Source organism: Aplysia californica, unplaced genomic scaffold (genome assembly GCF_000002075.1).
Source record: "Aplysia californica isolate F4 #8 unplaced genomic scaffold, AplCal3.0 scaffold00196, whole genome shotgun sequence".
In the NCBI taxonomy this organism is placed as follows: Eukaryota; Metazoa; Mollusca; class Gastropoda; order Aplysiida; family Aplysiidae; genus Aplysia; species Aplysia californica.
The window spans coordinates 724,975-736,926 of record NW_004797466.1 but is presented as its reverse complement, the minus strand read 5'-3'; the positions used below and the strand labels follow the sequence as shown (position 1 = coordinate 736,926).

Here is an 11,952-nt window from a genome sequence, read left to right as displayed (position 1 = left end):
CAGGAGCCCAGAGAAGGGGGCAAAAGAGGTGAGGAGACGGGGGTAGAAAGTGGAGACAAAAGCAGACGACAGAACATTATAAGAGAGAAAGGAAAGGAGGTGAAAGGAGACAATTTTTTAGAGAAGAAAATTTTTCCGGCGCTACCTGGATTCGAACCCAGGACCTTTGAATGAGAGGCGAGCACCGTAACCTCTAGGCCACGAGAGCTCCCTATCAATTCTTTGAGACAAGATCGTTTCAGGATTTTCTTAAACAAAAAATGGACTCGCGCGAAAACAAAGACAATACCAATACAGCATTTGAAATGGGGCAAAAGATTAAATTCAATTCATTCAATTAACTAAAAAAAAACCCATTAAAATTATACTGAAGAAAATTTTATTGTTCTATTATGCAAAGGTTTTATAATATAAAGTTAAAAATGTGAACTGCTGTAATAAGTGTATAATAATAACGTGGTTAACATTGAGGAGAGTAACAACAAAAAATTTATTCCATGATCAAATATCAAATCTTTCAGATCTTTGGTGCGAGTATAAAGTCATGTTCCAGCTTTTACTGAAACCATACATGTAAAAATGTCCAATCTGTAAATTTAACAATCCTTTTCTAATTTCAAGGCTATAGCTCAAAGTAACGATGGACAACGACTCAGAAAATATAGCAATCAGATTAACCAGCAATCGTTTTTAAAATTCTGAAAAAATAAATATATTGCCTATACCAGCTCCAAAAATAACAGGCTTTCTTTATATAAAAACATGCGTAGACTATGGAATGGGTAACAGTAAAAATAGATTATAAAGACAAATTAAAATTCTAGATACAATGATTATGTAGACTTTGACAATGATTATTTAAACCTTTGAGGTATCCGGTATGGTAAAGAAAAAATAAGTTTTTATGGAAGTAGGTATTATGCCATTTAATTATGTTTCACCTAAAAACTAACATTATACAGAACAACTCTTTTCTGGGAAGCATGAATAACGTTAACAAAGTTAAACTAGTTTTCACTTTGAAAAAATTTCAATGGTTTCCAAACATACGACAGTAATTACACTATATCTAGGAAGTTTTTCTTTTATGTTATTTGCCATAAAAAGAAAGCAAATGTAACATGTATGGGATAATATCACTTATAGTAGGAAGATCTTTGTGGCATAACTGGAACAACGCTAATAAGGAAGTATTTCCCCATACTTCAACTTCAACTACTTAAGAGTAATACATCCCCTTTAATTCCTGGATTTCTAGAGAGCAAAAGATTAATGACATAATGTTTTATGTCCCATCATTTCAAATTACAGCATTTAGAGGGGTGGCTGCTTCAAACCTGACCATCACGGCCAAAACTGACTTTGTAACCTTCACACTATAGACACCAATTTGAGCAAGAATACTGTATTCGTTACAAATACAACATGAGCAAATCAAAGGTTATGTTCGTGTAATACAATTGTCTAAAGAATAGAAATAGTGGCTACGAGGATCCTGACCCCACAAGAATATGATTGTCTTAACAAAGATATTCATTCCATCAACACATGAAAAAAACCCCCCCACAAAAAAAAGATAATGTAAGAGAAAAATCATACGGGTCACTACATATATAACTTGTTGCTTTTATAATTGGACAACTAGTAACAACACATTTCACCATACAACATACAGGAGTAAGACCTTCATTTTTGCTTTTTTCCTTCGAAATTTCAAATGTTTCCCACCCCCGTCAATCAAATTGAGATATTTGTTGGTCAAGCTGTTTCTGACTCAGCTTGTCGGGAGGGCTATCCTGCGCCGAGAGGGAATATATAGCATCCTAGCAAACTGACCAAGAAACTCGATATTTTATTTCTCCGCATTCAAATCGTGTCTTTAGCTAATAAAAAAACGAAGAACCTAACTATTACACTAAAGATGCCAATTGAGACCTAAACCATCCCATTTTGGCAATATAAAAACCATTTCAAATATATGAAAATGATACTAATATTAATGGTCATTGCACATACAGGAAAAAAGTATATATCACATTCCTAATGAAAGTTATGGATAGAGAATATTTCTAATATCATCATAATGATACAAATACTTATTAGTCTAAGAACTTGAAAATACACAAACTTCTATGTATGATACATAAAGATGAAAGTTAAGTTTTGAAAACTGAATAGTTAATTAATGTACCTATTTTTTTTTTACAGCGACAAATTAATATCAACTGATTCTCAGGTAGTTGGGTTTTTTAATATCATGATGGGGAAGTAAGCCAGTCTACTGGGAACTGCTAATGTCCAGTCAACTTTCAGAAAAATGTTTTTACAAAATAATTCCAATACAAAAACATTGTAAAATTCGCCAAGGCATCCTCATCAAAAGCAGATCACGAAAAATAAAGGACTTTGTATTATGGGTATTTTACAAGTACGGTGTCAGATCCAAAAGTAACAGCAGTAAAGCAGTAACAATGCGTTGCTCTTCGCTTCCATTAATGCCCTTCACAATGAAAACAGACATGACTACTATATGCGCATCAGTTTAAAGTAAGCAATTCGAGTGATTTACATTTAGTAAGATTATGTCCTTTTTAAGAGTATTATAAGTACATTATACACCTACAAATATCATTGGACAAAAAAATATTCAAGGTAAAACAGAGGTATAGTTGCTGTATATGTCATGGCAATATTTGAAAAACATGTCTCTTACATTCTTTATTTGATAACTGACAGTCCATCTTCCCTAATCATTTTAGTGATAATTAGAAATCATAAATGGGAACTTTTCTCTATTCACGTATTGAAGTACAGTATAATTTTATGTGAAAACAAACTAAAGCCATAATACTAGTATCATTAGAGGCTGCTGGCAATGGCAATAAAAGTCCATATTCATCACAAAATCTGTTCTTAAAAAACTAGGCCTTTTGAGCCTCTCCGTAAAATCTGAATTTTTAAAACTAGCTAAAAACATAATTTCTGCCTTCACAATTTATTCTGCTCGTTTTCTAAATAACAGGGCTCATAATGAGAAAAAGTAAAAAAAAGAGGAAAATATTCCAACCCCGTTGCAATACACCGAAATTTCAACATAGAACTCTAATACTAACTACAATAATATAACACATACCTTACTTTTGTAGTAATATTTTGGAAACAAAAAAAAAAGTGGAAATCAGCGGATCCGCACAAAATTATCAGCAATGAAATAAAGAAAAATTCTATTTGCCAGATAGACAGTGTCAAGGGCAAAGTCAAATAGAGCAGACAGTCAAGTAATCAAAGAAGTTAAAGCGGTAAATTTCACTCTCTCAATTAACATTAATGCCAACTGTCACAGTGTCTCAAATTCCAGTTATATAAAACCCTTCCCTCTTCTACATCATATTTTAACAAAAGGGAAAGCATGGATGTTGTAATATTATGGAAGATCTAAAATCCTATACCAACCCTTGAAAACCAAATTGTTTTAAGTACCATTACAATCGTTTTGAGAAAATAATTATTGAAAATTAAATGTTTCTTCGAAATCTTTTAAGTTGCTCAATTTTTCTAATATTTTGTCTGGATTTTTATGCTTGGTGCATTTAGTGAAAGTGGTAAAATTCTGAATAACATAAGTAAAACAATCAAACTGTTTTATTTTCTCAAATATAGAACTTAAGACAATTTCATTTTTACAGGGTTCAAGCTCATTTTTAGAGACAAAATGGCTGTGTCAACATTGCTCCAAGGTTCAGACGTGCTTGAAATGTACCAGACAGAAGCTGACAGCAAACAGAATGGTGAACTTGTGCAGTGCGTGAACAAAGCAGTAGTAGAAGCTGTCGGAGTTGTGCACCACGTGGGGGGCCTGCAGGCAGAGGAACAGCAAAGTCAGCCACAGGGACAGGAACATGGCGTCCTCCCACTTGTGCACTGACCAGAAGTTGCTGGATGGAAGATATTAAAGAAAACACTTTGTTACTCAGTCTTAGTAAGAGTTTTACGGCTCTTGCAACACAAATAGATCATGTAAGTGCCGAAGATTAGAGGTGTTACTATCTTAGAGTGTAAAATACAATGTACAGAAATAGGAAAGATGAGGTTGCTGGATGGAAGATAGGAAAGAAAAATTTGTTTTTTCAGTTTTAGTAAGAGTTTTACGCCTCTTGCAACACAAACAGGCCATGAAAGTGCAGAAGATTGGAGGTGATACTAGAGTGTAAAATACAATGTAAAGAAATCGGAAAGATGAGGTTGCTGGATGGAAGATATGAAGTGTTATGGCTCTTGCAACACAAATGGTTCATGTAATTGTCAAAGATCAGAGATGTTACTAGAGTGTTAAATACAAAATACAATGTAAAGAAATAGGAAAGATGAGGATGACAGTAGTTTGATTATAGTAGGAAAAAAAGAGCAAACCATACAAGAGTGCCCCCCAACCACACACAGAAAATATTTGAAATACCAAGCTCAAATCGTCTGCTCATCATAAAACTTTCTCCTACATCTCTTTTCAAACTGGCATATGGCAGAGCCTTACACTAAGCTGTCAAAATACTGTCTAGCACACGTATATAATGAGCATGCGCATGGCGAACAGAATTTCAGGTCCAAATTTTTTCTTATACCATCAGGCATAATATAAACAACACAAACACTCAAAAAAACTCAAATCACGGATAGCTCGCACAATACGCCATTCCCTAACTTCTCAAGCATCCATACAAATTTGTCAAACAACTCGCTTCTAAAAACCCCCCAAAAAATTTTCCTCACAATTGTGTCAAATTCAAATTGCCTTTATGCACTGTGGAAAAAACTCATCCATCGTCATTGAGAGTGAGACTATCAGATTAGACAGCCCACCAGGCTTGCCCATCCCTCCTCTACAAAAACATACAGCATAATATTGATACACACCCTGTTGGTATCAAAATGGGTCATCACACACAGCCTGTCTGGTGTGTAAGGCACTAAAATTTCCTTGAATCCAGTCATGTGAGGGTGGGTGCTGGGTGGTGGAGTGTGATCAAAGACAGATGGTGTGGCGCTGCATTGAGCCCTATGGTGTGTGAATTATGTTTGTGTTTGTGAGTTCATGTGCATGTGTATGTGTATGTGCGGTTGTTTAAATGTGAAGGCATGGATCGGGAAGTGATTACAGTACTAACACAAGCGAGGTGGGTGGTATGCTCAGACCATTGTTCATTACATTGTCATGATCATGATCTAACAAGAGCAATTTTATTTTCTTCATAAGACTCATGATCAGCAACACTCATGATTCCTTTTTCTTGCTTCAACACCAAACAAGGCGCACACATACTATCCATCCTTCTATCTTTTTATCGAGGAGAAAAGTAGTCATCTCAGACAGGTTGTCTTCGTGGACGGTGTCATAAGAATATATGGAAAGAAAGCAAGAGGAAAAGTAGGAAGTGACCGTCTGCATCCTGCTACAGGTTACTGTCTTGGATAGTTGGTCGTTAGAGTAGGTTCGATCTACAAGAGAAAATATTAGACACATCAAAAATTCATATCCGAGGCAGCGTGGTGAAATCAGGCGGTCGACAAAATAATTAATTAAAAAACTGATACCAGGCGACCCCTTCCCCCTTCAATCACAAAATATTTCAACTTCTATTCTAGGTAAATGGGTATTTTTTTTCGTTAAGTCCAAGATAAACGAACAAGTGCTGGACTTGAGCCTTTGACTTTAACAACAAGGCCAATGATATGCACAATAGCTGAAATGAGAATTTGCTCATCATGAGACAAGGCGAACAAATTTGTTTCACAACAGTTCCCAAAACCATTTGGAAAATACACTTTGCAATTTGTTCAGTTGTTTAAGCTTAACATCTAAGTAGCAATAATGACTTACTCAATAATAAACTTCAGGATAACGACCAAGCCAATGTCACACACAATGGCAGTGATAAAGTAGCGGTCGCCAACTCTGCGTCCCCATGGAGATCCGTGGGCATACCAGACCATAGAGATGGCTTCAACTGCCACCACAGCAATCAGCATTGCCACGTTGAGCTTGATATTGATGTCCATGATTTACTGTGAAAATAAAAGTACAACACACAACACATGTTAGAACACATTGTGAGGCATCGTGGTGAAATGAGGCGCTCGTCAAAATAATGAAATCCGAGAAATCTGCATTTTTCTGTCAGTTTGGACATTTTTTTCAAATTTTGTTTTTTGGCTCAACACCTTGTTGTATGTGAATTCAAAAACATTTTTATGTGATGGATTTAATGGAAAAAATGTGATTAAAGGCACAAAAAATGTTTAATTTGCAGTTTCCAAGGATTCTTAACTCATTCGCTACGCCGAGCCGTGGGGGGCGGCGCAGCTAATGTGCCGTCAGTACGCTAAGCCGCCCCCGGCGGCTCGAGAACCGATCTTCAGTTTTAGCTTTGATTCTATTCCAATCCACATATCCATGTAAAAATAAAGGTCATAATATAATGTTGACTTCCGGGTCAAGCATTTCCACTGAAAGTCGGAAATTTAGATTCAGTTTTGAAACGCGATTTTGTAGTTTATTCGACTGTTTTATCGCGATGCCAAAATTATAGCCCGGACACCAGTCTTAGTAATCTTACACAACAAAGTCTATGATTATTTTGCCCACTAAAGAAATGTAGGACTCTTTTTTATAATATTGATACGATTGGCAGGGTTGGGTTGATTTAAATCAGTTGATTTTTTTTATTTAAATCATCTTGATTTTTAAAATAAAAATCAGTGATTTAAATATCAGTGATTTAAATAACTTTTTTTTAAATTTATTTTTATTCAGTTTTTACACATTTCAACTTTCAGAATTCCTTTCCTTGGTTTCATAAAACAGATATAAGGTTTAGTAGACTAATATATTCATGCTTAAAAGTCTGCTTCACTGTAAAATAATACAGTATTCAATTTACTTTTTTTTTCCATAACTGAAATCAGAGCTGGGTAGATTTAAATCAGTTGATTTTTTTAATTTTAATCAACTCGATTTTTAAAATAAAAATCAATGATTTGAATCACTTTTCAAAAAAATGTATTCAGTTTTTACATATTTAAACATTCAGAATTCATTTCCTTGGTTTTATTAAACAATATAAGGTTTAGTAGACTAATATAATCATGCTTAAAAATCTGCTTTCCCCCCTGTCACTGTAAAATAATACAGTTCTCAATTTACTTTTTTCTCCATAATTGAAAACCAGGGTTGGATTGATTTAAATCAGGTCGATTTAAATCAGTTGATTTTTTTTATATTTAAAATAAAACTCAGTGATTTAAATCACTTTTAAAAAATTTATTCTGTTTTTACATCTTTAAACATTCAGAATTCCTTTCCTTGGTTTTATAAAACAGTGTCACTATAAAATAGTACAGTACTCAATTTACTTTTTTTTCATAATTGAAAACCAGGGTTGGGTCGATTTAAATCAGTAGATTTTTTTACATTTAAATCAACTTGATTTTAAAAATAAAACTCGGTGATGTAAATCACTTTTTAAAAATGTATTCTGTTTTTACATCTTTAAACATTCAGAATTCCTTTCCTTGGTTTTATAAAACAGATATAAGGTTCAGTAGACTAAAATAATCATGCTTAAAAGTCTGCTTTCCCCCCTGTCACTGTAAGTAGTAAAATAATACCGTATTCAATTTACTTTTTTTTTCATAATTGAAATTAGCATTTTCTTTTTCTTTTTAGACAAACACAAGCACGCGCACACACACACACACACACACACACACTGTAACAAAATGCAAGTTTATCTATACATAATTACCCCCCCCCCCCCCCCTTCCTTTTAGACTGACATTTTCTTCATTTTTTGTCTGTAGCCATAATTCACTGATATAGCAGATTAAAGCTTTCTAAAATTGCAGTTGCTTAAATCAATCATTAATTAAAATAAAGACAATGCATTTTGCACTAAAAGAACTTACTTTTAGCCACCAAAAATCCCAAACTGTGTCGACATTTTTTTTTAAATTTAAAAAATAAAAAAAATCTGATTTAAATTTAAAAAATCGATTTTTTAAATTTTTATTTAAAAAATCAAAAAAATCACCAACCCTGACAATTGGGCTCATATTGCCAAGGCACTGTTATTGAGAAATCAATATTTTTGAGTGCTAGATCTAATTCTAGATATTTCTAAATTGTCAAAATATTGTTTTCTCCCCAAAATCACTACTTTTTGATGAAATTACACAAAAAGTGCCACTCAAGACATGTATAGGTTTATTCCAAATGCAATTCTGAATAATAATAATTCCATATAACATACGAGTGGGGTTTTTTTTCTGTTAGTGATGTTTTTCAAGATTATAAAAATAATTTTTTTTTCAATAACGTACAAAAATTATGGAATGTAGGTAAATAACTGCAAACTTTTCAATATTTTCCAGTTCTATATATATATTCATTTATGGTTATTTTGATGTATCATTTGACTAGGTGCAAACATATTTTTTGAGTTTCATCAAAGATTATATTTTATTTCCAAAATTTTTATCCGCATCCAATCAAAATTGTGTTGCATAATCGTCTCTTACAGGTACCAAAGTTGAAAAATTCATAAATGAACATTACAGATATATTCTACAAAGCATACTGAAAATATTGGTTTATAATATATGTTGATATTTAATTGAATTTGTGGCCCCAAAGACCTTTTAAAACTGCCCACTAGTCATCATCTCATTCACCCTCCCGAAAAAAAATTTGTCCACAAGCCAATTATTAAATACGTAGCGAATGAGTTAAGCTATGGAAGTCACCAAACACCTTCAGTCGCAAATATCTTGACTTCTGTCTAAAGATAAACGGATATTTTTTTCACGGAAAGCAAAGCAAATGGACAACCTTTAAGATGATACCGAAAACTCCATATACGCCCAAAAATTGATGAGCACCTGATTCCACTGCGTCGTGACAGATCTTGTTGACTTACTTTAAACCTCTGAAAGTAGGCAACTACACGATCTTCAATCGCAAGTATATCTCGACTTTTAAATTATTCAAGATAGAGATACAAAACGACTCTTTTTTTTTTCTCTCACTCTTCTGCACATATTCTCTGCAGAATGGCCAGAATTAGCTGGAAATAAAAAAAAGACGAACAATGAGGTCTGCCGTCGAGAGGAAAAAAGACAACAGGACCTGTGCTGGTAGCAGCAAGGCAAATTTTTAAAAAGAAGCAAAAAACGTTCTCTAAAATTAACTTTATTTATGACACTTCTGTTTTTTTACTTTTTAAGCTTTATATTTCATCAGACCTGTTTTAAAAAGTCTGAATTGTTTAGGTTGAAAAGATCAAAGTATAGTTTACTGTTTGTTCTCCCTTACACTGCACGGCCGCAGATGAGCCATGCCATCATGTACGCAAAAACGACGAATGGTATGCCTCCTTGTTAGATTCTCTCTTACACTTGTGTATTGTAATACAGAGTTATGGGTGATGATCAGTTGTGAAGCATCGTTGACAGTGATGACTGCACAGGTTACCACAAATTATAAAAACTGTAAAGTTAGGTGTTTGTTTTCATATTTGTTGATTCTTTAAAATATCATTGTCCCTCTGAATTGATGATGATAATTTGTAATTCATAAAAGAATTGTACAGGAAGACTAAATGTCGCCATACGTCCACTTTTTAAGCTGGACAAAGAAATTTACTAATCTAGATATCTAGATCTAGATCATAACGCAGTGTAATATTTGCTTGGTAATTCTATAAATATTATAATGGTGTCAACTAGGCCCTAGTGACAACATCATGAACATGCCAGAAAAACTGTGACACTTCTACAGAGCCATCGTTGGAATGTCAAATGACTGGACGGCAAAGTTAAAATTATAATTGGGAGTGTATACAGACCCGGTAACCGGGAACAAAGTCACAAAGTATACAGACCCGGTAGGGGAACTCTTTTGTGATTTCGGAGAGTTATAGCACCCTCTTGGCTCAGAGTTGACCTAGGTTCTTCTAGATATCTATGGCCTAGGTCTAGATCTAGATATAGGCAGACAGACATAAATCTTTGATCTAGTTTCGCGGCTAGCCTAGATCTAGAATAGATTGCGGATGTCTTTTTGATGAACTATCGTTTTTCCTCCGTTTTGGAGTAGGAGGAATCGCAATTTGAAGAAAAGAACAATGTCATAATTTCAATCGAGCAGCCACCCTATCTATTTCTCTGCCTCTCTCTCTCTCTCTCCTCTGTGTATCGCTCGCCTTTTCTTTTTCTTTGTTTGTCTCTGTCTTTCTTTGTCCCCACCTTTTTTCCACTCTATCCTTCTCTCGTTCCCTCCTGCCAACTGGGGCATTTCATACATTTTGCTAGCACCTCTCTCTCTCTCTCTCTCTCTCTCTCTCTCTCTCACACACACACACACACACACACACACACACACACACACACTAGATCTCTACCGGGTCTGGGCGCTGAAACTTTCCGAAATCACAAAAGTAAGAGTTCCCCTACCGGGTCTGTATACTTCGAGACTTTGTTCCCGGTTACCGGGTCTGTATACACTTCGATTATAATTATACTCGGCCTTTTTCGCAAACAAACACGCCAGATATGTCATTATGTTCACTGACTGATGTCATTATTATATAATTATAAATCTACCAGGGGTAGCCCACACTAGTCTAGTGGCAGGCCCTAAGGTAAGATTGAAGAATACCGGACCAGTGGACTGACTTTGCCTATGTCTCAACCTTAGGAATTCATGATTTTCCCCAGTTTTTATTCTCTCAATGGAGAATCTAGGACCCGTAGATCTATTCATAAAATTTTGTCAGCTGAACCCCCTACGCCCACCCCGTCACCCTCCTCCACCCGCCCCGCCCACCCCACATTCTCGAACAATGTATTATATCTATCTACGAGTGGTCCGGTTGAGTGGGGTCGCTCGTTTCGGAAGTCCTCCCAAAGGATTCTAGAGATCTAGATTCTAGATCTAGATCTAGATTCTAGATCTCTAGATCTAGATTCTAGATCTACCCTCTTTTTAAAATCTCACAATACAAAGGCAGCTGTTCCAGGCCTGCCAGCATTTTCGTTTCTGGTGTGACAGAGCGGGTGTTCGGAAGATTTATAAACAAAAAGTGAAAGTAAAAGAGCCCTCTATCTTACTTACCTTTGCTTGAAAAACAATAAAGTTGAGTGCCAGGCTGGCTATGATGTAACAAATTTCGGCAAACAGGCAACAGAACTGCAGTGCACCTCTAAAACGGCTTTGGCTTTCGGCGGCTAATTTAGAATTTAGGGCACACTAGCGTCGCCGACCGACAGGAATCGAAGCTGGATGGGAGAACGCAGATTGTGGCAGAACACAGGCACAAGCTTCCAGGGATCTGTTTACACTGCAGAAGGGCTAAGCCTACCAACTCCCCGAAATCACTTCTCGGGATCCAAAAATTCACTTCCTCTTTTTATGAGGAGGGCACGTACGGGTTAGGAATAAGATCCATTTTAATAATTTTATATTCCAGCTGTACGCCTGTGTGGCCTAATGAGAAATAAATCACCAATAAATATATAGAATATATAACTCGTTCTGGGGTGTTTTTTTATGTAGGCCTAACCTAAGAGGTGGGGAAAAAAAGGGGGGGGGGGAGAGATCTCGAGGTGGGTTGACAGAAAAGCACTGCTCAGTTGAGTTGGCCTAAGGCCCTATTGCAGCCTAAGCCAATATTATAATGTTGAGACCTATAGGCCTTCAGTGGTGGTGGGTAGTGAAGGGCTCGAGGGCTTGAGCCCCATCCCCACCCCACGGGGCAGTGCCACTGACTAAAGTGTCTTTAGGCCATTCCCAAAGGGGGGACATTTCTCGTTCAAGCATAGTAAAATTGTAAATGGGCTGACTCATGCCACGCTCATAACTGTGCCTGATCTACAACAGGGAACTGCTGCTTTTTCTTTCCT

At 35.7% G+C, this 11,952-nt stretch overlaps 1 protein-coding gene across 1 annotated transcript; it reads right to left on the bottom strand.

The window, feature by feature from the left end:
* Positions 1–357: 357 nt before the first annotated feature.
* LOC101846001 lies at positions 358–11,398 on the bottom strand. The gene is made up of 3 exons (XM_005098905.3): positions 11,165–11,398; positions 5,876–6,060; positions 358–3,935 (listed from the first exon to the last, which is right to left on the bottom strand). Exons 2-3 carry the CDS (start codon positions 6,052–6,054, stop codon positions 3,740–3,742), a joined length of 375 nt encoding a protein of 124 aa, XP_005098962.1. The 5' UTR covers positions 6,055–6,060; positions 11,165–11,398; the 3' UTR covers positions 358–3,739.
* Positions 11,399–11,952: the final 554 nt, after the last annotated feature.

Excerpts from the sequence above, each read along its gene's own strand:
- LOC101846001 (XM_005098905.3), bottom strand. The coding sequence starts at position 6,054 with ATGGACATCAATATCAAGCTCAACGTGGCAATGCTGATTGCTGTGGTG. Across the intron at positions 3,936-5,875 it reads ATCCTGAAGTTTATTATTGA|CAACTTCTGGTCAGTGCACA; the intron begins GTAAGTCATTAT and ends TCTTCCATCCAG.